This window comes from Toxotes jaculatrix, chromosome 19 (assembly GCF_017976425.1).
Source record: "Toxotes jaculatrix isolate fToxJac2 chromosome 19, fToxJac2.pri, whole genome shotgun sequence".
NCBI classification, from domain to species: domain Eukaryota; kingdom Metazoa; phylum Chordata; class Actinopteri; family Toxotidae; genus Toxotes; species Toxotes jaculatrix.
Genome location: NC_054412.1, coordinates 12,775,515 through 12,802,987, shown reverse-complemented (window position 1 = coordinate 12,802,987; position 27,473 = coordinate 12,775,515). Strand labels below are relative to the sequence as shown.

General features: G+C 40.1%; 2 protein-coding genes across 4 annotated transcripts in view; both read right to left on the bottom strand.

Annotated features, from left to right (window-relative positions):
- Positions 1-21,797, bottom strand: part of LOC121199891 (A-kinase anchor protein 7-like) — a 39,718-nt gene extending 17,921 nt beyond the window's left edge. The window contains exons 1-10 of one of the 3 annotated variants that reach the window (XR_005896476.1): positions 21,209-21,797; positions 20,865-21,117; positions 19,254-19,412; positions 18,908-19,062; positions 17,874-18,010; positions 16,386-16,546; positions 13,600-13,712; positions 12,758-12,804; positions 11,717-12,269; positions 4,976-4,986 (exon numbers count right to left, since the gene is read on the bottom strand). Coding sequence is in view for 1 of the 3 variants with exons in the window: in XM_041064875.1 (XP_040920809.1) it covers positions 12,169-12,269; positions 12,758-12,804; positions 13,600-13,712; positions 16,386-16,546; positions 17,874-18,010; positions 18,908-19,062; positions 19,254-19,412; positions 20,865-21,117; positions 21,209-21,370 (1,288 nt within the window). In the remaining 2 variants the exon portion in view is untranslated. Of the gene's footprint in view, positions 1-4,975; positions 4,987-11,716; positions 12,270-12,757; positions 12,805-13,599; positions 13,713-16,385; positions 16,547-17,873; positions 18,011-18,907; positions 19,063-19,253; positions 19,413-20,864; positions 21,118-21,208 lie in introns of those variants that run through there. The other 2 variants (XR_005896477.1, XM_041064875.1) reach the window with 2 other exon arrangements.
- Positions 21,798-22,337: 540 nt separating this feature from the next.
- si:ch211-245h14.1 (uncharacterized protein LOC563420 homolog) lies at positions 22,338-26,980 on the bottom strand. Its single transcript, XM_041065224.1, has 8 exons — positions 26,773-26,980; positions 26,581-26,649; positions 26,234-26,355; positions 26,033-26,084; positions 25,743-25,898; positions 25,312-25,380; positions 23,800-23,997; positions 22,338-23,484 (listed from the first exon to the last, which is right to left on the bottom strand). The coding sequence occupies exons 2-8, from the start codon at positions 26,639-26,641 to the stop codon at positions 23,171-23,173; spliced, it is 972 nt and encodes a 323-aa protein (XP_040921158.1). The 5' UTR covers positions 26,642-26,649; positions 26,773-26,980; the 3' UTR covers positions 22,338-23,170.
- Positions 26,981-27,473: the final 493 nt, after the last annotated feature.

The window sequence follows — 27,473 nt, the reverse complement described above, 5'->3', positions numbered from 1 at the left end:
CGGTCCAGTTCAGACTGTTTCTTTAATTCCACCTGCCTTGGATGAGCTCGGGCTTCAGTTTACTCTCCTGCATAATGAGTAATGCTCCTATAACAGCCTGACTGTGGTTTTCGACTTCTTAGTTTGCTGCCAAAGCCTGAAAATAAAGGCAATTACACTTAAGAAAAATGCCATTCTGATAGAAATGTAGGGGTTATTTTTAATGCCGAAATGATTGGTTGATTGGAACAAAATTTTGCAGCAACACTTCATGACTGAGAGTCATTTAGCAAGCTCAAATGCCAAATATTTGCTTGCCTTGCTTGTGTTTTAAAGTTGAGGATATTTAAAACATCGTAAACTGCATCATTACACAACCTATGATGGCCTTTTTCCCAATTTTTCTTTCATTTTAAAGACTAGCTGGTTTATTGTTAATGACAATAATTATTAGATACAGCCTTCATTACTTTAAGTGTATTTATAAAAAATATTAATGTTTTTTTTTCTATTATCTGCTGACAGGTCATGATTAGTTAATTCTAGTGTTGTGTTTGAACTTCAGAATAAGGGATTACTTTATTTAGGAGATGTCTTTCACTTGTTGATCCTTGTTTGCTCTGGGTTCGCCGCCTGTCAAACAGGCTCCATGACACTTTGTGAAAACACACAGTGGAACAGCACAGCATTACAAGCGTGCAAACAGCAAGTGACTCAGTCTTTCCTTGCAGCCAAACATCAGTCCACAGATAAGTATTCCTGATCAGTTTCTCTCTCGCCTCACTAATACGTGTTAACATGATGCAGTCGATACTTAATCCCGCTGCACAGCGTTGGCAGTACCGCCTGAATAGTTGCATAATGCGAGTAGCTGAGCAATTTAGATGTAATATATGTTGTTGTGCCTAAAAAGGCCAACATTCCCGCTCACACCCGGCTCAGCACTGCACTCTGATGTAATGATCTCAAACGAGCGCTCGCAGTCGGAGCTCAGTGTAGTCTGGCAGCATGAGTTGCTCGAGCTGATTGAAAGCTCTACCCTGGCAGAGGAAAGCAAAGAAGGATGAAAAATGTTTAACTTTATCCTGCTGGTGCATTAGGCATTATTGTACTACTGGTGAAATGGAGTTACAGTTTAATGACCGCTACCTGACAACGCAGAGCCAAAACAGATGTCTGACGTTTCTGCACTGATCCTTAAATGTACACCTAGAAGTACAATTTATCCAAAAAAGTGACTTAAGCATCCTTTTTTCTTAAATGGCTATTTACAAGATACTGCTTTACATGATTTTGTTGATTTGTGTAGCTGCATGAAGAGATGAGGATGCAGGTTCCAGGGTGATTAGACGCACTGATTTCCAACCAGCGGTTGGTTCAAGTCCTTTCAACAGCCCCCTTTCATCAGCTCTGCTGATGAGTCCTTCAGTAGAACAATGGATCTCCACCAGTTGCAGAGATGCTTATTCTATGGCTCCATGTGCAAAAATCGGCACAGAGGGTCTAGTTAAAAGCACATCACTACTCCGCAGGGTTAATGGGGAACTGCAAACAAGAGGTAAGGGGATGTGAGTGTGAAGAGCGAGGGGAATGCTAATGCAAATAACCACACACACACACAACCACATCACGTACATTGTAGTGCATGATGCACATTATGCACTGAGCTCAGCTGTGCGAGTAGACAGTGGAGCCCTGTCTCCAACAGCAGCATTCAGCTCACAGCTGCCACGTTACACACAAACACTCGCTCCATCACACACGCACACACAAACCGTGATGACTGCTATTTGTGGGGCTTAAGTGTTGTCATTGACGAGGCCCGACTGCTATTGAACGTCATATGTATTGTACCCATATATGTCAATGAACACACGCTGATCACTGTAAACACACAGGCATAATCTAAACGAATTCTGAAAAGGCTTTTTATAAACAGCCTGCAATTTGTGGATAATTTAACTCTCCTGAACACATTTCTTTTCTGAAAGTTCAACAATGAAACTACTTAGGAGCTATTCAGCTGAGTAGAAAATCATGTTACATGCTGTAATGTAGAAATTTGTCAGTACCTGTTTAAGAGCCATGTTAAACATGCTTTCATTTGTGCAGAGAGAGAGAGAGAGAGAGAGAGAGAGAGAGAGAGAGAGAGAGAGAGAGAGAGAGAGAGAGAGAGAGAGAGAGACGGCTGACGAAAACACTGCAACAGTGTTGACTTTGTTTAGCTGAAGGTCAGCTCTTAGTGTCTCAGTACTTAGTCACAAGACAGGTTATGCACACAAAAAGACAACTGCATGCTGCAGATAACAGGGGCCTGGTGATAAGGCTTACTGTTCATCATAACACTTGTGTGAATAATTAACTCTAGACATGCTAACATTCACACACACACACACACACACAGACAAGACAAGCGACGCACACATAATAACGTGTGTATGTCATGAATAATGTTGAGGGTGTGTGAGACACGCCTGGTATTTTAGCGTTTATACTAGAAATGTTTTTAGACATGGCACACAGGTATATTCAGAAAGTACTGCATGTCCAACAGTCAGTGTCTATGTTTGCTACATATAATATTTATTTCACTATTGTGTATCTGTCCATTGTCACTATATACACACTGCAAGTCATTCTGATTGCTGCTATGATAAACTACACGTGTGTTTGCAGCTACAGGGAACTCACAATGTTGTCACAACTACTAATCACTCATCCCTGCAGCTCCTTTACTTCCCTCTGTTTATATTTATTTCTTGGATCAAATGTTCGCTTGTGGTTCGTCGATTATTTGTCACAGAGGTGCAAATTTTCCATATAGATTACTGTTCTTCTCATGTTGCTGCGCAGAGCACGAGCCTGCCATTTGGCTGGCTTTATCAACGCACAAATTCTTGGACATCTAATCCGAATGACAAAGAAAAAGATTATTTATGTGCATCACGCATTTCAGCCAGGATTTAACACGCTGCAGTGTGTGATGTGGTGGTTCCATTGATGGTGTTTTGTGGAGCTCAGCAACAGGTGAGTTTTTCCAACTGGATAATGAATTGGCTCTGACATTTACCTTTCAATACCCCCAGACACCTACATGTAGATAAAGTGGCAAGATCTTCATCTAAGTTACAGTTTTGAACAAGCAAAATCAATCACTGAGTCCATATGGAATGCATCCTTAAAACATGAATGGTGCGGGCTGAAAAAAGTATGTCAATCCCCTGGCTAATGACTTCAACAAAAGCTAATTGGATTCAGGAGTTAGCAAACACAGAGTTCAATCAATGAAACACACTGGAGGTATGGGCTAAAGCTACTTTGATGTGTAAAAAACACATTCTGAGTTTGCTATTTGCAAGAAGCATCTGCTGATGTGAACCATGTCTTATAAAAGAGAGATCTCAGAAGACCTACCATCAAGATTTGTTGATTTGGATGAAGCTGGAAAGGGTTACAAAATAATTTCAAAGAGTTTAAATATGAAAATATGAAAACTGAAAACTCTGGACAACAGCTGATGGCTTAAAGGAATCATTGTTTAAGGGTTGAATTGAAAACTAAGGTCAAATGTATGGTGTAAAAACTGAAAACATCATCCCATCTATGAATTAAGGTGAAGGGAGCATCATGATCTGGGGCTGCTTTGCTGCCTCTGGATCTGGACAGCCCATCATCATTGAGTGTCTATCAAGGAACGCTACGTTATGGGTAATGCAGCAGGACAGTGACCTAAACATCAAAGCAAATCTATAAAAGAATGACTTCAAGCAAAGGAAATCCACCTCTCAGAGTGGCCTAGTCGGAGCCAAAACCTTAAACCAACAGAGATGCTGTGGAATGACCTCAAGAGAGCCATTCACACCAGACAGCCTGAGAACCTGACTGAGCTGAAGCACTTCTGTCAGGAAATATAGTCCCAAATTCCTCCTGAATGTTGTGCAAGTCTGATCCGCAGCTACAGGAAGCATTTGTTTGAGGATATTGCTGCCAAAGGAGCTTCAACCGCTTATTAAATCCAACGGATCACTTACTTTTTCCACCAGTACTGTGAATGTTTAATGCATCTGTTGAATAAAGACAGGTAATTCCAGGAAAACTAAGTACTTCCAAAGGTTCACATACTTTTTCTTGCCACTTTCGCTGTAGCTTTAGGTGGAAAATTATCACTTAAAAGCAGGTATGTGCCTCTAAATTAACATATCCCCTCACTCTCAAACAGAGGAAACCACAGGCTTTGTTCGTGTGTTCACTGGTTTACTGTGTTGAATTGATTTGGTAAACTTAATGTAAAACTGCATGTTTCACATGCATTCATGCTCAGTCAGCATTCACTCACACCCCACTGAACAAACTGACCATTCAGGCTCTTGCTGGGCTGAATGTGGCTGCACTGTGGTATTTTTATTTATTTATTTATTTATTTATTTATTTATTTGCTCGTCAGGTTGTTAAAGCTTCTGACTCAGCTGCACAGTATGTGGCGGTGGTATTTTTCTTTTACCGTCCATGCTGTGGGTTTGTATTTCTATGACATTTTGAGGTTGTTTGCATTATTTACACAACCTCTGTGCAAATAGAAACATTTCTATCATTGAAGCAATTACATTTGAATCAGAAAAGAGTACACTATGGTAATTTGGGGCTGTCTGTAAGATTTTCAACTTCTATTTTGCAAATAACCCAACACAGGACAATTCTCCTTTTCTGAAACCCCTATCTAATCTTCCTCTGTCTGTCACCGTACTCTGCTATTATTCCTCTCCCTTTCTTTCCATCGCGCCATCAGACTTATTCTTCGCTTGACCCATGGCGCCCTCCTTCAACCTCCCTTTAATATCAAACTTCAATTTGCTCGTCTGTTTAATGTCACCTTCACTCAGGCTCTCAATTTTCCCTCGTCGTCTGTCTGGCCACGCTATCTGCTCTTCTCATCCTTGCTATCTATTTAATTCTACTGCTTCTGCAAGCCTGTTCTCCCCTCCTCTGTCTCTCCTTTCTCTTCCCATCCTCATTTATCATTCTTGTTTAATCTCCCTTATTCCTTGCTCTATCCTCTTCAAACTCCCTCACTCATCCTTCCATACTATCTACTCAGTAGCTGATGCTTTTATTTGCTGCTTTCTCCTTCTTCTCTAGTCCACCTCTATCTCACTTCAGCCCTGTCTTCTCTAATCTGATTAATCTCACTCCAGCCCTGCTGCTATCCTCTTAACATTCACTATTGAAAGCCGTAAGTTGTCAGGTGCTTACCGTTTGCTGCGCCCAATGCAGACTTAGATACCAACATGAGATAACATATGAGGATACTATGTGTAAGCTTTTATGTTCTTGCTTTACTAATATTTGAAAATTACTAGCAGGGCCTTGTTGCTACTTGTAGCATCTCTGAGACCCTACAGATGCTGTCTCAATCAAGTTCTCTTAATCATATAGTCAGAAATTCTTGCCATGATTTGAACCAGAGACATGGGCCGCTAGCCTATTTAAACAGCCTAAATTAGTAGCGTTGGCAGTGGTATGTATTTGCAGTTTCATTACCCAGACACAGAGTATAGCTCCTTTTAAATGACCTGAATCGATTGTATTAGTGGTGTAGATGTACAAGCCAATGATGGTAGATTCACAGCCATTTTCCAGCTGTTTGTTTACACTTCAATAAGTTCTGCGTGTCTGACAACAAAGAGGCTGACGCTAATGGTTTTTCTCACTCTGCTGATCATAATTAAGGCCTAAACATTATGACGTGAATGCCACCCTACATCAGGCCCACCAGTCCCACCGCTGAGAGTTCTTCTCTCGCAATGTACATTTAATCAAGGCTTTTTAATTTCTATCTAACAACAAGCTTTCTAGCTGTTGGATTACCATTAATATTTCCTCCCCTCAAAAAGTACTTTCCTCCACTGTATAATTATGTCCTACGGAGCTTTTCAGGACATGAAATTACTTAGCCTTAATCGTGTTAGAATGTTATGCTGCGATCACCAAACAAACTTTGGCAATGCTCCTGTGGTCTGAGATGGATATACACAACGCAATACTACAACAAAGACCTTATTCAGTTGCTCCCTGTAACGAATTAGAAATTCAGATGCTCTCTCACTCTAATGAATTAGAAGAGAGAGGGAGGGAAAGGGAGAGGGGTGAGGGAGTTTTAGAGTCTATTCAATACCATTAATTATTAGAAACAGAGCCAGTAGTGATGCCAATCTTTCCACAGTGGGTGCCTTAAAGCAGGAACGCAGATAGAGCTTTCAATATACTTATGTACAACAAAGCTGTTGTACTTCCTTCTACTAGAAAAATAGGGAGAAAACGCAAATGAGCTGCTGAGTCCCAAGAAACAACTGGTCTCTACATAAAGCTTGAACTTGAAATACTGTTTTTTTTTAATGGATCTTTCATGCAGATGTTTGTATAATTGTTTTTTTGATCCAATTTTGCCATGTCACGGCGAAAAACCAAAAAACCAAACAAGCTCCAGTTTAATAACGTTACACTGCTTTTTACATTTAAGGCATCAATAATCGCTACAAACAACACTTAACTGCTCAATTCTAGTCCTTCAGATGTTGCAGTCTCCTGATTCACTATTTCTGCAGAGAGAAATTAGCCCACTTACATGCAAATTAGAAAATTGCATCAGCTGGCACTCACGGCTGGCGACCGGAAAATGAACACTGCCAAAGACTCGTTTTATTGGAAAAAGCCACGCAGCACAGTCTGTACAGAAGTGCCTGACCTTATCTGAATAAAATACCAAAAGGTCACAGAGCAAAAATCCACCTTCATCTGTCCTTCAGCGTCTGCTGTTTGAGTGCTATGCATTTGTAATGGCGTGTATTTGTGTCTGTGGGCTTCTGCATGTATATATTAGTGTCTTGACATATATATGTTTCTGCATGTAAAGCAGTGGGAGTGAGTTTTTATAATGTTGTAACAAAAGGTCACAACAGGCGCTACAGCGTAACTGACAGTCTGCTGAAAGGACATTATCTCCACTTCATACATCACACTGACCATTTGTTTATGTAAGAACACAAACATGTAAAGATGAGTGTTTCTAAAGCCACGACATTTTGGAACTGCCCTCTCATTTCTTTGGCCTGCATATTACCAAATGCTCACTTGCTACAAACATATTTTCAGACCAAACCAAAAGGAAAACTAAACATTTCTATATCTTCTTAAGTAACATGGTGGGTGATGAGCATGCAATGGACATGTCATCTCTCTCGCATATACAAACCCTTGTTGATTTATCTTCAATCTTTTGCTTACGTTAACATCACATTCCAACAGAGCAGTGTGTGGAACGAGAAAGAGGCTAAAGACTTAAGTGTTTTTACAGCAACTGAGTTATTAACTTTCATCCATCTGTCAAAACAGAAGTGGACCAGGCAACTCAACATTTCACGACCTTTCCCCTTTAGTATACAGACTAGAGAGGAAAACAGAAGATATGACATGAAAGCAGGAATGAGTTGTAATCCTAATTCACAACAACTGTTATGAATATACTGCACTTTCAAGTATCAATCCTGAAAAGTGGATATAATCAATATTTTTATAATACCAACGCATGTTAAAACAGTGTGACAGTACAAAATCCCTTTTTGTCGTTTCACCCCTTCTTCTCTCACGGACTGTATATTCTGGCCTCCTCCCTCCTCTCCACACACAACACACCCTGCTGAGCTGTGTATCATTTAGGGCTGAACGATTTCTCGTTTTCTGATCATGTGATCGCCAAAGCTGCAGTTGGTTTTTTGCAGTGCTCCTAACTGACCCAGGATCTGCTGTGTCAACTATTTTATACATGCATTCTGTCTCCCTACCTGCCAAGCTGACCAATCAGAAGCGGCATTGCTGCTCGTGGACAGGTCGCGCTAACGCAATCAGTGTAACCTGCTGCACCTGCTGCTTAATTACTGAAATGGCTTCAGCTGGACCAGAAGCAGAGTTAGGGGATTTAATCAATAAAACCAATAAAAACAGCACGTTGGTCATTTGGTGTTTCGGGTTTGAGGCTGCAGACGTGCACCAGAAACAGGTACTGTGCAAAACCTGTCTCAAGTTGCAACATGCAGTGAAATTGCAATTTCTGTCAGAAAAATCGAAAGAGAGATGTTTTCCTAAAATCGTTCAGCCCTAGTATCATTGGGCTTTCTGTGGATTATGTTGTACTGTGCATTATGGGACTAACATACAGACACATGCAATCAGACGCTGACCACTGTGCACCACCAGAAAAAGCACACTGAACCTCAGTGGCACACTGTGAGGAACAAGGATCTAGAGGAGGATAAACCCACCAAGAATCAGTTTAACCAGTAGGCATTTGCTTTCTCTGTAATTTACACAGTTTGATGGGAAGGTATCATGTAAGCGGCAATATCAGACTCAGTGGAGTACCACAGATGATACATGGACCTATTTCTTTCAAGTCTCCCAACCACATAAGGTCCATATTTCACGATGACTATGACTAACATTATTTTGATGCAATAATTTATAAGTAATTTCGGTGTCAGAATTTACTGAAAATTAACAGTATTCAGTGCAGCTGCCCTGTAATTTCAGTCATTCATGTTATTAGCCATTTCTCTGTCAAATCTGTTGAATTGTGAGATGAGGAGTCAATGATTTATTCCCTGCTGCATCTTTGTCTTCAGTGAGCAATAAGACTGCTGTTTTCTGGCTGAGTAATTGCTTTCCAATGGTGACAGTGTGCCATCACTCTCTGCTCAACATGTGTTTTTGGCTGTTGTTTAAATGACACAGACTTAAAGCTCGAGTGTGGATGCTGGCCACTGTCAACACACGCGTCTTTAGATGGATTGACTGTGTTTTTCTACCTTCAGCGTAGTGGCCACCGCAGGTGTGTCTGTGTGCATGAGAATGCAATTTATCCTAAGTAACCCTTCTAACTTTATCCTGTATTGATTTAATAGCATGCTGTGTGTAACGCCAATGCCTCAGAGGAGCTAATTTTATTATTTCAGCTCGACAATAACCAGCAACCAGCACGCGCCTTAATGAAGATCTCGGTTCAAAAAACACAAACTTTTCTCTGCAAAACACCATGTCAGTATTGTTAATTAATTTTCCTTAATTTAATGAATGTCCCGGTGGTGATTTTGAGAGTTGTCATTCTATTAAGAAGTGATTAAAGCTGAAAGAGAAGCAGGTTTAAACCATGCAGACAGTGTAGCTACACAAGTAGAAACTGCAGGATGAGCTCACGCAGAATTTCCTTTCATTTCCCAAGGTTCTCTGGAGTCAGTTGCTTTAAATACACCATCATGTGATCTGACGGAGAGAGTGGGATGGGAACGCATGCAGATAACAACAATCTCCTGGTGATGTGCAGTAAGTTTGCCTTCCTCTACTTTGTCATTAATTAATGAAAAAATCTGGGACATGTTAAAACATATTGTCAAAGTAGCACAAACTGTTAGCTCACTAATGTCAGTTACATACAAATATCTATTTAACACTAGCCACCCTAAGCTACTAGACCAAAGAGGTTGTAATGGAAAAACCACTTCTTCTTCTTATGAATTCAACTTGTCATTTATAAGAAAACGACTGTGATATTTTTTCTTTTGAAATTTACATAGACTTGATTTAAGAAGCCCGTTTAACTTATAAGCTCAAGGGTGACAGGCACTTAATTCCTCTCACTTCCTCCACAGACAGCAAGCATTATAACTTTGTATTTAAACCCTCCGCACTGCAACACTCTGGTGTAGACATTAAACTATAATATCAGGGAACTGGATGTGGTGCTCATTTTTACCTCTCGTGCATTTTAAATATGTATGTATTGTTGTGGAAAAACACTTGACAAAAACACAAGCTTTTTGATGATGAGAAGTGTGAAGTAAACATCCCCCTCCTCTGTCTCTCACTCCCACACACACACACATTGTCGCTCTTTGTCTCTCTCAGACAACCCAGTGATCCACAAAACATTGTGACAGCCTAGTTCCACTCATGCTGACAGCTCACACACACACACACACACACACACACACGCACGCACGCACGCACGCACGCACGCACGCACGCACGCACACGCACACACACACACACACCAATTAGTGTAGCTACTTGACAGTGGGACTTGGGGAGTCCCTGTCAATCCATTACATACTGTACCCTGTATACAGAGATTTGCATGTGCTTATGTTTACCCAGAGGTATACATTAATCCTGTTGCCTCCATGGTAACAGTGATCATTTATTCATATATTTATGTGGCTACTGGTGATCCTGAAAAACAAATAAGCATAAACACGTTTTCCTAAATATGTTCTTAAAATGATTAACGATTAACGATTAACGAAATCTTCTGCATAACCCATGTCTACGGATTTAAGGTACTCCAGTTACAGGATATTAAGCTAATTTTAAGCTATAATGGTGAAGTATCAAGCTACAGCTGGCATAAAAAAACATGTTCTGGTTTATCTGTCAGTTTACATGGTTGTGATTGTCATATCACTGGTTTTAATATAACCACAGACCGTGTTAGTTAGCAGTTCAAAGCAGGGATTCTCTAGACAGGCTTTTTGGGGGGCAGATACAGTCACTGCTTTCATGCCATTGCATTCAACTCAAAATAGATGCCATGGTTCCTGTTGTTTAACATTTTTACAAAAAAACAAACAGGCCCCGAAAAGCTGCCTCCAATCTAAGTGCACCATGTTGTACGACTGGTTTCACTGGGAGCAAAGATTCATTATGTTTTATAATCTGTTACTGTACAACCTCTGAAATTGGCTGTGCATCATTAATACCTTCAAAATTCTACCTAGGCTTTTTTTTTAAGCTGCATGCCTCTTTGAATCATAACAAGGCAGTTTAAATGATTAAATGGCATTGCTAACATTGATTTTTACATTTGTTTCAGACACGTGCCGTTAGGAAAGAGGAGACAGTGAATTTGCCATTATCCTTGCTAATCAATCTTGGCTCATAGCAGCCACAAAGCTCCACACTTGTTGCATCTTAAATCTGTGCTTGGGGTGTTGTTTTAGCTGGAGCAAAACGGGGTCAGATGATGTTTAACACAAAGTGTCTTCTCAAACTGTGATTACGACAAGTTGCTTTATCTGTGGCCATACAAAACAGATACACCCATAAAATAATCCTCTAAAAGTTTGTTTCAGAGATCTAATTCCCTGTTAGCTACTAAAATGCTGGTACAAGGCTCCAGCACTGGCTAGACACTAAGAGCACAAAGATACAGCCTGTCTGGCTACAAGTCCCACAGTGGTCAACAGCACCATCTCTAGTTTATGTGGGGCTGCACAGTAACATAATGTAAACTGCTCCATAAAAGGTCTTTTACAAGCTCGACATCAAAGGAGCACAAAAGACGCAACACAGAAATCTGCTGATTTAATTCTGCAACATACTGATACAATCTATGCCACATTTGATCCCATTTTATCCCATCCCACTGAACTGAGCACTTCTGTTCATTTAAAAACTCCAACTCCAGACCAAGTATGTGAGTACTGCTGCCAACACAGTCATAGCACAGCCCTTGAGTTTGATTAGGCCTGTTTGCCTTTCTTTTAGTTTCTGCTGAGCACACGAAGTTTGATAGTGTTACATAAACCTGTGCAAAAATATGCCACCCAGTCAAAAATCCAGAGATTCCATTTTTTTTTTTTAAACCGGTATGAAAAATACCACTTATACCAATCATTGCCACACAAACAACCTTTTGAAAATCTTTTATAAATTCAGTTTCAGGCATCTTACTGAATGACAGAGACACAAACAGAATGGAATGAATACGCGACTCCCCTTCAGGCTCAATGACAGGGATTAAAAATAAAACAAACAATTAAAAACTGTTGCAATTTTCTACCCCAAAAATCAGCTGCTACTGTGAGCAACTCCGCCCTGCCATCACAGGAAAGCTCACTGTCTTGTTAGCAAACAGCTCCCTCTAGTGGCTCAATGTTGTACCTGACAGGCAGATTTGCCACAGATGTCTGTACATCTATCTTTGTGAGGACACTCCTTGACATACTGCATCCCCTAACATTAACCATCAAAGATGAAAGCCAAACCCTATTTTATTCTAATTCTAACCCTAAAACCAGGCGTTAACCCTCTAACAGCCATTTTAATGTGTCAGAAAATGAGGACTCGTCAAAATGCACTAACCAAGATGTAGAGAAGTTTCAGTGTGGTAATATCCATCTTGTTGCTTCTTTTTCAACATGGAACAAAGATCCACCCGCTCCACTGTCTGGTCTCCAAAAAACCTGAGTGTTTCAGTGACAGGGACAAAGAGAGTATTAGGAAGTGTAAGACAGAGAAGAGAGTGTTGATGCCTTCAGCAGATAGTACAGACAGATGTCAATCATTATGGCCACTTTACAGCTGCACAATCACTCAAATTAAAACTGGCAACCAAAAACTACAGAAGTGGAAACAAAATTATGCAGTGTGGTCTGGTATGCACTTGAAATTCAAAGGAAATTGTAAGATCATGATAAATTTTAAGACACCAGTGAGTCACAAAATTGCCATAAACTTGCAACTGGACTTGTGGAAAAAGAGATTAGCGTCTTTCTTTCCTATTACTATGCATATATTGACTACAATGTGCTGCTTACATCTATAGCAAGCCTGCAGTGCAGACACAAAGCATTACACAACATCTCACTGCAGCGTACTGACCCTGGAAAATTTGTCTGTGTACTTGGCTGCCCCAATACGCTGCTAGTTATATGAAAAACCAAGCACCTACTTGTTACTATAGTCGGAGTAAAGGGCTGGATCCACGCGCTTTATACCCTGAGAAACACAAAGAAAAAGCTGTTTGTGTCATGTTATTCACACATTTTAGGACATGCAGATTCATTCTTGACACACACTCAAAGCTATACACATACACACACACACAGACTGGGGGAGGACAAGAATGCCGCTCATCAGGCGCCAGGCAGGATAAGATGTCATCAGGTGTCAAGGGAAAACAGAAGATAGATGCTGTCCTTCCTCTGTCTCTCACCTCCTGACCACTGCTCATCTCTGTTTATCCGTGCGTCCTCTCCACCCTTCCCCCCTTTATTCCCTCTTGTTTATATCTTTTTCAATTTCATAACCATTCCCCCAATCACTCCACCATTTTCTCTCTCCCTCATACTTTATCCTCATCAATCCCAATATAGTAGTTGGCTCTTAGCCTGACACCATAAACTATGACATTACGTACACTCACATTTCTTTCAAAATGCCACAGCAGACGTGTTATTCCCACTAGTAGTTTTGGCTGGAGAAATAACTTGGCATCTAACTACTGGATGACACATTTTACAGCCGCTGAGAGGTGAGGGGAATAAAAAGGACGGCTGGGGACAGAGAAGTAACACTGCAGCTGTTTGGCATTTCTCTCAGTTTGCTAAAAGACAGCAAGCTAATGTGGCACTGCGCATGAAAGCATGAAAACACATCATGCATAAAAATGCTTCAGCAAAGGATGAAAATGTAACAGTTTTTGTTTTTTTTTTTTTGGAGCAAGGGAAAGTATTCTCACTTTATCTGTTAAAACCAAAATGTGAAAGTGCGTGTAAGCTCACGTGTGCGTACCTGGGATCGTAGTTTTGATGCTCTGGACAGCTTCATAATGGTGAGGTGGGGTTCAAACCCTCGACTGTCTCCTTGCAGAAGACCCTGCTCCTCAAAACGCCTCCGCAACAACTCTGCAACAAACATATGCAAAGTTTCATAAACACCAAAAGTTATATAAGCAACCATTAATGATTAAAGCCAAAGAGGAAGGTTGTAATTCGACATAATGCAAAATGTTACCATATGGAGAAAGGACGGATGTGGCAGATGACCCCACAACATCATGTGTATGCCATACATCCACTTCCTCCCAATTAAATATCTCAAATCCTCTTTATGGACTTTTATATAAGCACTAATGGAAGACACAAATAGACGCTGATGGCTGAGAATGTGTGTCAGGGGATGGGAAAAAAAAAAAAGCTTTTTGCTGGAGTATCATTTTACCACGCAGACAAAGACAGTTACACTAACAACGGGCACAAACACACAGGCAACCTCCAAGGACAGACACACACACGGACAAAGACGCACACAACGATTGATGAGGTTTAAAGGGAAACCAAAGAGGTATTTTTAGAAGAGGGGCTGTACAGGGAGAGAAAGGTTAGTATATAATCAATAATAGAGGACGAGAGAGTCCGACTTCCTGCCTCATCCTAATTTTACTCTTCCAACAACAACAGCATGTGGACTGAACCCTAACCCTGTTTGTGATCTTTTCCAGTCGCTGTTTTGTTTTTCACTTCACAACTGTACATAGAAGTTTGTGAAAGGATCCATGTTAAAATCTAACTTGTAAATTTTCCAATGGCGTGGATTTACGATGAGCTGAAGTCTACATCTGCAGCACATACATGGAAATTTTAGTGTGCATACTGTGGACTGATGTTTCTATACATTAAAATAAATGTTTTATACACAGGTATATCAACGTGACTTCTGTTGTAATGTTATTTTGTTATGGTAACTTGTGTTTCATTATTTCATAGACAACAACACATACATATATTGCAAGTGACCTGTTGCCTCTGTTTAGCAGCTCGAGGGCGCGTTCTGACCAAAAGAGCTGCTGCATGAGCTGAGCATGCTTTTTTTTTAAAATGCCAAGCTCATGCCATACTTCACGTGATGCACTAATGGTAAAATTAATTTCCTAAACATCAAGATTAAAGGAGTACTTAAGCAGAACTGTTTCTATTAATACTTTTGTGACACACTTCAGGCTCTCTGCAGCACTAACTCAATCACTCAAGGGTCAGGGTTGGTTGAGTTTGACTGGGTCAATTATGGAGGGTCTGCCTCTTATGTCTGCTGAGAGGCACAGAAAGTTTGATGGAGAAGCGTAAATCCAATTAGAGGCCGCAAATTACAAGTTTTTAAGTAGGAGGACACACCCACCTCTACCGCAACCCTCTCTGGCAATTTGGTATGAAAAGTTAATCACAGCCTCTGTACCTGATCACCAGTGAAAAATGTCCATCTCTAAATGATTCATTCATTACATTTCCTATGTTATATCAAGCAGAGATGAAATGCCTTTTGGGTTTGTCTCAGCTTGGCCATTACTAATATGCCAAATGTAGCATTTGCTTGGATCTGGGCAGCTGCATGAGCAGCTACGAAATCCACATGAAAGCAGAATCTTAACATGCTGCTCCAATACTGCATGTTCAGTTAATTTAATATATATTTATAAAGACCATCAACTCACCCAGAGCCAGACACAAAGTACCAACACCTTATTTTCTGTTGTGAGAGTGTACACAAATGCAAGTGTCTACTATTAAAACAAATCACTGCATATTTCCATTTTAGCTGGTATTTCAGAGTGGAAATGGACAGCATTAAGCAACTGTGAGCTCATTTACTCTGTCTACACGTGTGTGTGTGAGTGTGTGTGTGTGTGTGTGTTTGTGTGTGTGTGTGTGTGTGTGTGTGTGTGTGTGTTTACAGAGTGAGAATCCTCTTAGAAATGTTGGCTTAATGTTGTTGCCTAAGGCACAACCCAAAAACATACACGCAAATGCTTCTGCATTTAGTCCCACTCAAGTACAATCATGTAAACGGACAAATGTAAGAAGACAAGTAGATGTATCACACACACACACACACACACACACACACACACACACAAAGTGAAAAGCGACAGAGAATAGACCACAGATATAACGTTATTTCACCAAATCCACTTATTCTGGTTTTAGAAAGAGGATGTAGTTACAATGGATAACAAATCAGTGCATGTGGTTGACTTACAATGACTAGAGTTTACATGCATCAGCACACTGTATGTTTTATTTTCCATTTAAGCCTCAAACTGGGCCCTGGCCTAGTTAAGCCTCATTTTCAGATACTTAGGGTATTTGCTTATTTCAGAGATTCTAATGTTTTAACCTGATCTCCAGGTCAGTCCAGGATAAAAGTCAGGCTTAGACCACCAATGAACTTAGCCTCATAGCCTAAAGCTGTCTAATTTGTGACCTCCCATAGCAAAGCCCCCATGACAGCAAAAAGCCACCCCATTCAAGCGTCCTTAAGAAAGAAAATAAACCCTACAACCGTCTGCCGAGCTCCTCAGCTGACCCCAAGTTCAGACCTCCCTCCACAGGGACACAAAAAACTCAAGTGATGTATCCCAGTAAAATTCAATAATGCAATTCATGTTCTAGCAAAACCCATCACAAAAAACACTTACAAAACAAAATGTAATTCAGTATTTACAGCCTATACATCAATGTGACAGACTTACAGAGGCGACAGACGATGACAGGGGAGTGAAAGGCTAAATGTTTGCCACTGACCTGCCAGGCTATCCAGTGTGTCTCTGTGTTGTCCGGGGGCCAGCCCAACAAACACCACCTCCTTCCTGAAATGACCGATGCCTGAGAAGGGCAGCACCAGATCCCGCCCACCCAGCAGCTCAGCCAATGACGGCTCGACCTGTGCCAGCACGGTTGCTGCTCTGAAAGGAAATATACACATGAATATACACACAACACACACTGACACACGCGCACACGCATGCCAATTCACAACTTAATCCTCTCTCTTCCTGCTTCTCACATTACATAACAAGAGAATCTAGTGATTATTAATGACACAATCTTCTACTTGATGTAGATTAAGCATCAGTATCATCACATAACATGGTTCCATCATTTCCAGCATTTCTCTTATGAAATGTTAGAATTATAACTTTACTCTGAAATGTTCATTTTTGTGCACAGTGTATTAGCATGCAGAGTGATTAATATGTATTTCCTAAAATCACATACTTGCGGGATTTTTCCACACTGATAGCACAGTTGTGTTACCAATATGTGTCTAACTGATGCATTTGACTATTGATTTTTAGTTGGAATAAAAAGCTCAGTCTACAAAAGCAGTAGCCTCAGTGACTGTCCTTCCTAAAACTCTCTTCAACAATATTTTCAAGGCTCATTACAGGAATCTAAAGCTGAAAAATGTATAGACCTATTGTACAGTTTTCCTGGAACTGCTGTGAGGAAGAGATAAAACAGAAGCTGTATCTAATGTGGCGCGCTGGTAATTAGTCACTGCAGAACACTGCATCCCTGTCTTCAAAGCACTGACTTCAGTCTGTCCATTCACTACTGCAACAAGACTGCGTTTGGCTATCTGATCTGTGATGTTATGATAATGTACAGAATCATAGGGAATGAATGGACTGGCATGGGAAAACATGACTGTGGCTAATTTGAGTGGGACTCTGTCTGCCTGAACTTCAGTCATTTTATTCTAAGTCATAGATCAGACACAAGGCATAACAATCAGTCAGTGTAGAAAAATAATGTACAGCATGGGTCAGTCAATCAGCTGATCAGTAATCATCTGACTGGATAAGTGGGTGCATTAGGGGAGGCACAAATCAATAATGAAATATATTTTAACACTGTGACATCATGTATTGCAATCAATTTTACCGATATACTGGCAGCAACATTGGAATCTGATTTGTTTGAACATTTGAACACTGAACTGTACATTCTGGTAGCCCAGCTTTTGCCAGCTAATTGGCTGTTTGACATTTAAGTAATGACTCATGTCCAAGTCCCTGTTTCTGCATTACATACAGTATGGATCCAGTTCAATGCAATATGGTCCACGTTCTTTCATTTCGGCTATTTTAGAAATCTGTAAAACTGAAAGCTTTTCTAAAAAAAAAAAAAAAAAAAAAATTAAGCCCATTATGGAATATATTTCTCTCTGAAGTTACACAGATAGATGTATGTTAGTGTATATGTTGGCATACGTTTACATCCACTCACAGGTCTATTTGCTCCTGATTGGCGAGATGGGTGACTAACAGAGTGATGTGGAGAGTTGGGACGGGGATCATGGCCTTGGCCAACTGGGGCTCCTGCTGAAGCATCGACTCTTGGACTTCAGTCACTGCTGAGCTTATCTGTCATTGGACAAATTCACTTTCAATGATCAGCAGTTACCAGTAACCACATGCAGTAACAGTTTGTCATTCCCCATGACCATCCCTCCTCATCTTCCAAGAATTTGCTTTGTAGGAAAAACCAGAAGGAAGGTGGGAGGAAGAGATTAATAGAGGAACAGAAGGGCAGCTTCTGCAGTTCAACATTACAGATGAGGGGTCAATACATGATGACCATGAGGGTCAATCAATGTGCCCTTCAGAGGAGCCTTTTGGTCAATACACAATAAGATTTCAGTGTCATCAGCAGTCAGGTAATTGAATGTTTTTTGTCAAACATGGAATTCGTCAATGATCTGGAGAGAACAGATAAGTCAGTAAGAATCAGATTCTCCTTGTTGGGAGGAGAATTCAAAGGGTTTCTGAAACAGCTTCTCTCCTCTTTACTATTATTGGTAACCCAGGACAAGATAAGGTAGTTTTGGGTCATAATAACAGAAAGTGGCAGATGCTAAAAAACTGATTAATTTTATTAGCTTCACAAAAACAACAAAAAAACAAAAAAACAAAAACAGAAACAAAGCAACTGGTCAAGAGAGGACAGCCATAATACTATCACTCTTATTGTAGCATGAAAAAGATAGGAATTGGATGAAGTATCAGAGTGATGTTTACATATGTTTAAGTCCATTTACTATAAATCTTTATCAATGTCTAATACTGCCAACTGTTGTCCAAAGCATAGTGTGAGCTGAAAGAAGCAAACGATTAACCAAAAAGTGAATCAAGTGACGATCAGCTGGCAAAGTGTTTTGATAGAAGTAGCTGTAATTTTGCTATAAACAGGGTAAAAGGTGTGCAGACTCCAGCATGATCCTTAAAGTATTCAAGTATGTGAACAGCACAGTAATTCCTTACCTGTGTGTTAGTAATAGGGATGGAGACAAAGTAGTTGGGTCGTTGGCTCTCTTTCTTTTTTTTCTTCTTGTCTCCGTCCTCCTCACTGTCCACTCGACCTCCACTGTCTCCTCTCTTCCTCTTTCTCTTTTTCTGGGTTGACTCAGGGTTGGGGACTACAGAGGATGGTCATTAGTTCAAACTGAAATCACACTCAGGTAGTCAATAATACCGTCAGCTGCGAGGTTGCAGCACGACTTTGTTAGTAAGTAAATCAGACCTTCCAGCCTTTAGCTTTCAAATGATTAACAAGAAAATCAAACTTTTAATTCAAAAAATAATTAAAATATGACACTAATGTACATACATCCTAGCTCTTTCCATGTGGTGGGGCTGGTCAGAGCAAATGGTAGCTCTGACATCAAACTGTCCAAAGCATCAGCTGAGTTGAGCTTTTTCTTCATAAGCTTCTTCCTCTCCCTCCTCATCTTCCTCTTTGTCTTCTTCTCATTTGATCCTGCAGCAGCTGGCAAGAACAAAAAAAATTGCAATACAACAAACTCACACACTGTATATGTATGAATATGGATACAAAAGCTCACTCGTGCACAGGCGATGAGCATGGTTCAAGACTACACTGAACCTTCTTCTGCACAGCTCAGTGGCACAATATATTGATTGGTATGTTCCCCAAAAGGAAAACAACTATGAGGACAGTTTTGAATATTAAGTTTTGAATATTACAGTGAATATTAAGTGAAAGACTGTACTGAAAATGGTGTAGTAAACCTATGGGTGTATCTGTTCATTGTAAACAATATTACAAATCAAGAAGCAGGACTGATTTGTTGTATGTTTAATTATTTTTAAATTTAAGTCTAGTTAGTCGTTCATTAACAACTTTATTTGACTTTGCAGAAATTTTTATACATGACAATATTAACTTATAAGATAAGATGTCATGATATAAAATTACACGTATCATGTAGGGCTGAACATTTATCATTTTCTGATCGAAACTGCGATTTCAGACAACGCGATCATGTGATCGCCAAAGCTGCGGTTTTTTGCACTGCTCCCTACCTGCCAAGCTCACCAATCAGAGGCGACACTGCTGCTCGTGGACAGGTCGCGCTAAAGCAATCAGTATAACCTGCTGCACCTGCTGCTTAATTTCTGATATGGCTTCAGATGGATCAAAAGCGGAGTTACAGGATTTAATCCCCAATAAGAACAGCACGTCGGTCCTTTGGGAGTGTTTCGGGTGTGAGACTGCAGACGTGCACCAGAAACAGGTACTGTGCAAAACTTGTCGCGCTAAAGTTGCAACATCCAGCGGAAACGCAACCAATCTTGCATTAGAGTAAGGGCATTTAATGTTTTAATGGTATGATGTAATTTTCTGTCATGTTTGTAAATGTTACTGTACATTGTGAATATTGCACTGAAGCTTGATTTGAAGAAAATTGTGAATCAAATCGAAATATCTCCCAGAAAAGTTGAAATTAGATATTTTCCTAAAATCGTTCAGCCCAAGTATCATGTTAGAGGATCGGAGAGGTTCAGTCATACTGAAGTAGTTTGGGCAACATGTTAAACCACTATCCATTAAGCTGCATGCAAATGTTAATCAAGCTACACTGAAGTTGTATTCAGGTTACAAGCACTTGTAAAGACAGTTTGATCTCATCATATGATTTCATCTGAATATGAACGTGTCAGACCACGCAAAGGATGTGTTTACTAGTCTCTACTGTTTACCAAGCCATTGGCGCACCTGATATTTGTTTGCCACATAAGCAGCATGTGTCACTTTGCATGCTGATTTTAAATTATGTGGAAACGCTGTCCATCCAGCACAGTGTGGCACTGCCTCAGCTGGATTTTTTTGAGCATACCCAATCAGGGGGTTCACTCTGTACTGTGTAGCAATTTTTGGCGAACGCAGACATTATCTCAGACAGTCAGTACTACTCACTAGACACAGTGGAGGCTCCAGCGTCAGCCGCCCCTTGGTGGACTTCCATGCTGACGGCATCCACCTGGCCTGGAGTCATCATTTTCTTCTTCAATCCCTCACCTTCTATCCCTCTCTCCTGTTCTACTACATCTTTGCCTTCACCACCTTCTTCACTATCTGAGGCGATCCTAGTGGTGTCTTTGCCATAGGAGATACTGATTGGTTGCATGTCACACACTTTTGGCTGATACAGACAGGTCTGTGCTAGAGCCTAAAACAGAGAAGAGGGATGTAAGCAGTTTTTGCTGACTGAAGTGAGGAGAGCATGAGTGTTTTTTCTACCAGGACTTCCATGTCATTACCTTAGGTCCGAACCGGTGTGCAGGTGGCTTAAGTTTGCAGTGATTGGAGTGTATGTGATGCAGCCTCGGAACTGATACTTCATTGACAGCAAAAATCCTCTGTAAGCAAACGCTTTCTGAACACAGCGACCTGAGGCTCAACAGGACGCGACCGAGGAGCATGACACGAGTGTGACAAACTTTAACTAACGTGCAAACTGACGTTGACAGTCAGCTTGTTGAACACACTTCAGTTAACTGTAGCTAGCCTAAACGCAAAAAAGAAAATATTAGCCTTCAGCTCTCTTCAGGACGGTTACAGATGAGAAGCCTCTGGAGAGAGAGACTTTCTCTCTTTGTCGCTAACACCTGTTGAATTAAATCAAACTGCCACGCTGAAGTTAGACCGAGCTAGCCAGCTGTTAGCTAACTGTCTCTAACGGAGTTGTGCTGCTGATTAGCAAAACTAACCTGAATAATATTTTTGACAACTTGGTCTTATATAGTTGGTGCAGAAAGCCAGTCGATGGCAGTCTTTCTAAGAAAATAAGTCAAATCAATTAAAGGGCAATAACATTTAAGCACACGCGCTAATTTAGGGCACAAGCCGGAAGCGGCTTCTGTTTGTAAACAGTGTCAAACTTCCGGTCTGATATTTCAGAGCAAAATTGCTTTTCTCTTTTCAAAATAAAAGCCCCTAGCAGTTGAATTATTAAAAAAAAAAAAAAAAAACAACACTTTTGCACAAAAGGAATTAACTTAAAGAATTTAGTTAAGTATGTTGAGTATAGGTGTATGATAAACCACTTCATTAGACTGAATTATTTAAACAAGTTCAATTCTGAATGTGATATACTACAAGTCAAAACTGTCCATCTGTATTTTGGCAACTTTTAGCCCAGTTATCATTGTGGGCACTAGAAATCAGCCATACTTTAAAACTTTACTGTATGTACGAAAGTAAATTTACTACACGTTATGTGAAGAGAGGTAAAACATGTAAATATTTACAAATCTCAAAGCCTTTAATGAGCAGAGTTGATTTTTGTGTTTGTTTTTAAATGGTAGCCTCTACATGGTTTATGTAGTTTATGGTGTTTGGTCATACATATGATACCATCAGAAAAAAGTATATTTAGTAGATAAAAAGTGAGGAATCATTCAGTCATTGTAACCATGCTCATAATTGAAGTTTATTGAAAGTATTGCACCTAACAATCACACATTTTACATGCTTTCTGAGACATTCAGCTACAGCAAAAATTAAAGCAAATATTCAGTTTTCGATTTGTATCTGTATTTTCCCTTTATTTGTGTATCTATTTATTGATTTGGCTCTCTTAGATCAATACACAAAGTTGTCTGGTCACTGGACTGTTTAATCTCTCAATCGTACATTCAAGTCTCACCATACAGTATATAAAAACTGTTAGCCTTATGGTACTGTTTCTTTAAAACAAGTTTAGTTGTATTTGTTGTATTGGTCCATTGGCTTACAGAGCAAACAGCAGCACAGCTCTATTGCACAGCCATTGCACATTATCAGCAGTATAAAGCCTTGCTTCCTTTTGAGCATATTTCAAAACGGCCCTTTCCATAAGCTCAAATGCACTGAAAATTTTAAGTTCAATTGCAGGTCAAAAGTTCAATGTAATGTACTGCATCAAAACGCTTACAGGAGTTATTATATTATCATTGTCTAAATGAGTAAAAATGTCCAAAAGCACTGAAGTCTAACATGTAAAATCTGATGAGGTTTGATTGATAATACAGTGTTGACATGTTGCATGTGCATAGACACAACACACTACATGGTGGTAGCTTTAGAAATGTAACAGTCTATGTGAAAAAAAGAGCCTTGGTATCCTGTACTCTGACATTTTATATTTATACCAATTATTAGCATACTGACATACACAAGTCAAGATCCATCAAAGATTTGGATTCTCAGTGTTTTTTGTTTCTAATGTTGATACATGATCATCATGATTTATGATTTATTGTCAGATTTGGAAACCATGATGACACGCTGGTAGGCATTCTGAATAAACCCCCACTGTTGGGAGCCAGCTCAGCTCCAGGCGAAGCACTAACACCACAGTGCTTCAGTAATTCCTTTCGTATTTCTGAGGCAGCTGCATCGTTTTGTTCACACTTTAATAACCCATTTTTTGTCTCATGGTAGAAAACATTGACCTGCGACACAACGTGAGTACCGTCAGTCCATGTTCTCCTAGAGGTTGTGCACTTGGGATCACGTGTATGATGCATTAACACCAGAATGACAGGTTTATCATCTGTGGACAGCAAAAGAGAGTAAGGAGCATGGGACAGTTAGAATGGAAAACTACAAGCTCAAAAATGTACGCTAGTGAAAGAGTTGAATGCAATTCTGAGACACTGACCAGAAATGATAATCAAGAGATCTATATTTTTTGTGTAATGGTAAATACCATAAAAGCCTCTTATACCAGTATATCAGCATGTTGGTAACTTAACATTGATCAAATAGGTCAGAACGTACTTTGTAATTCCAACCAAATGGTAAACAAATGACTGTTTATTCAGCTTCCTGTTCAATATCAGTGGGCTGAAGAAACACTTTTCCTTACCTTTAACACAAGTCATCGCTGCCTCAACATCCGACCCAATGCGTGAAACGACGGGGCAGAAGACAATAACAATCTTGCAATCCTGACTGCTTTCAGTAAACTGAACCTTATCTTGACCCTTATATTGACCCTTCACTTGTTCCATCAGCTGCAGATGGGCATCAAAGGTTTTACCACTGACAATCATCTGGTACTTCACTGTGGCGAGAGAAAGAAAAATGGTTGTGGAGCTAAAACAGATGTTTACATTTACAAGAACTGAGTGAACCTCAGTAGAATAAAATGATTCTTAAAATCTCTTGTGCTATGTAGGTCCTCCATCCAAATCCAGAGAAAAAAATATAAAGCTTTAAAAGTTGTTTTTAGAAACTACAAAGTAATGTTCATTATGCCAGTTAATTGATAAATTTAAGCTTGTTTCATACAAACAATAACAATATCTCATAAGGCCCAGTTAGCCTTGTGTTCCACTTCTGCTACTAGTATGATCTTCATTTCTAGTTATAATGGAAAATAATGGAATGTAGTTATAAAGTACTCATTAAACCTGTCACAAGAGTAAGAGAATGAGATCTACACTCAAGATTTACAATCAAGGACAACAATATGTTCCTCAGCGTGGGGAAAACCAAAGAAATTGTTGTAGACTTCAGGAGAGGACCTCTGCAACACCCCTCACTGACCATCAACGGTGCTGCTGTGGAGAGGGTGAGCAGCACCAGGTTCTGGACCAGGTTCTGGACCAACACCACCACATCACTGGCCAAGAAAGCTCAAACACGCCTCTACTTCCTCCACAAACTGAAGAGAGCAAGAGTCCCACCCCCCATCATGTACTCCTCCTACAGAGGGACCATTGAGAGCATTCTCACTGGCTGCATCACTGTGTGGTATGGAGGCTGCACTGCCTCCTGCTGAAAAACCCTGCAACGCATAGTGAATACAGCTAGCAAGATCATCAGTGGTCCCCTGCCATCCATCATGGACATTTTCCACACCCGCCTCACCCGCAGAGCCATCAGCATTTCTGGTGACACCTCCCTCCCCTTACACACCCTCTTCAGCCTCCTGCCATCAGGGAGAAGGTACCAGAGTCTCCGGGCCTGCTCCACAAGACTGTCATACAGCTTCATCCACCAGGCTGTCAGGAAGCTGAACTCCTTCCATTACCTCCCTCCTCTTCCCCCAGCCCCTGGACCAAAATCCAACTTTTCATCTGCTGCTAAGTAACCATCTCCTGTGGACTACTTTATTTATTTTGCACTTTATTCACTAAATGGCACTACTGCTAACTATGCTGCTGCCACACTGCACACTCTGTATTGTACATATGTTTTTCTTCTCTTTATTCTATTTTATTTATACCAGAATATTATCTGTACATAGGTTTTACTATTCTAGCTTTTTTTTTTGCTAATGGCACTTCTCACTTGGTGAAGGAGAAACAGTTTGATTTGCCTGTATGTCCTGCACATATAGCGAATTGACAATAAAGAATCTTTGAATCTTTACCTTGTGCTTCTTGGTTACTGGGGGCCAGTGGATGACAGATGTCTGAGTCGCTTGCACCTGCCAAAGAATCTGTTGGGCACAATGACACAATGCACTTACTGACTCCAGATCTTATTAAAAAAAAAAAAAAAACCCTCTGGCCTAAACCACATAGAACTGATTCACCTAACACCAATATGTGTTAGGGTAAATTAAATTAAACTGGTGCAGGCTGGAAAGATGTTTTCTCTGCAACCAGAAGGCTGCGGTCTGTGATATAATATTGTAAACCCATAGTTCACTGTATACACACACACACACACACACAGACACATACACACATATGTGTTACTAAATTTTAATTAGTATCATAGTATTTTAACACATAACGCGTGTGTGTGTATGTGTTAAGATACTATGATACTAAATTAAAATTAAAACTTCATTCTAACCATTGTCAGGTTGTGGATCTGCCTGATTTTTCCAGATGTCCTCCAGGTGATCAATATGAGCATTCATGCAGCACAGCACATTCTCCATTTGAGTCTTCGCATCCTTCAGAACATGGATGTAATCAGCCAAGAGCTCCCTATTAGTTGGAGCCATAGCTGGAACAGGTAGAGTAACAGGTTGTGTGTGTTAGAGTTTGGATGACGATGTACTAAACATTGCCTCCATCAACATGGTCTAAAAACAAAAAAAAACATGGCAAAGTGAAAGTAACTAGAAATGCTGTACATACACCTCAACAGTTCATTTAGAAAGGGCCCTTCCGGTTCTTTTTGGAGCACATTCTGAAACAGAAACAACACAGCACAGAATGATAATAACTAAGAATTTTACCTGTTTATTGTGCAGCTCCTGATAACTATTCACTATCCATATTATTTGTCTCTATTTGCACCTTTCTCTGATCAGACCTACACACTCGTTAGCTCCTTACCTTTTTGTGTATGATATCGAAGATTTCCCTTCTCAGTCTGAGGTTCTCAACTCCAGGAAACAGCTCGTTCAGGTCTGCTCGATTCAGGGACTGGATATCTGAGTCACTGACAAAGCCCGCATCTGCAGAGGTGCAGGTGTGTTGCTGAGTCAGCTTTTCTTTTCTTTCTTTTCTTTTTTCTTTTTTTTTTCTTTCTTTCTTTCTTTTTTTTTTTTGGCGGATTATAACAGAGTGATTCAAATTCAGCTCATCACATTTCGTTTTCAGTGGTTTAAACACTCATCTGTGCTAGTAAAATGAACATACATCACGGTTTGCTTGCAGTCCCTGCAAACATGGTGACTTACGTTGGAGTACAGTAGCTGCTCCGTGATATGAGTGCTTTATTTTCACCAGTAAAGTTGACATGACTTCACCTGCAGAAAAAGAAAGCACAGAAACTGAGGGGAGAAAACAGATCGGAGATATATCACATAGATCTTTCTGCAGAATTAAAACCTGTCACTGATCGGTGTGGACTGCGCGTTCTTTAAGCTGACCTTAAACTCGATCGGATCTCACGATAGATGACTGACTCCAGCTGTCAAAGTGTCAGTAACAACAAGTGTTACTCAAGTTAGCAGTCAGTTATTTCTTCAGAGAAAACGAAAATCCAAATCGTATTTTTTCATCAAGTTCCTAACTGCAAACACAATCTTTCCGTCTATTTTCAAGAGAAAGTGAAACTTACGTCGCGCCGTAAAAGGTCCCGCCCTGTCTGAGGTTGTTGTCTAAACCGGACATGTGAAAAGAGAAATGTGATTAACAAATGTGTTGATATTCATTGTAAAGTACTGTGACATGTAACTTTAGTTATTACATATAAATTGAAGCATGTGTCTGTAACATGTTCCATAAACATAGGGTCAGGATAAAAATCAAGATGCAGAGTAAAACATAATTCTTATTATCTATAATAGAAAAAGTGGCAGTGGTAACACACTCACACTTGGGAGTTGCATGCAGTTTTTTCTAATCTATTTCCTGCCAGGTTGACCAGGATTTCCCTGATTGGATCAGTCCAGTCCTTATGACCTCCAGTACAGAACAGAAACACAGTATCTTCACATGTAGTGTAAAACCAGCAGGGTGCAGCACTGTACAAGTTTTATCATTGCACTGCAACATTTTAACCTGCTCCAAAAAAAATTAGAGCCACAACTGCTGCATTTTGTTTTAACCATTTGTAAAATTATATTCA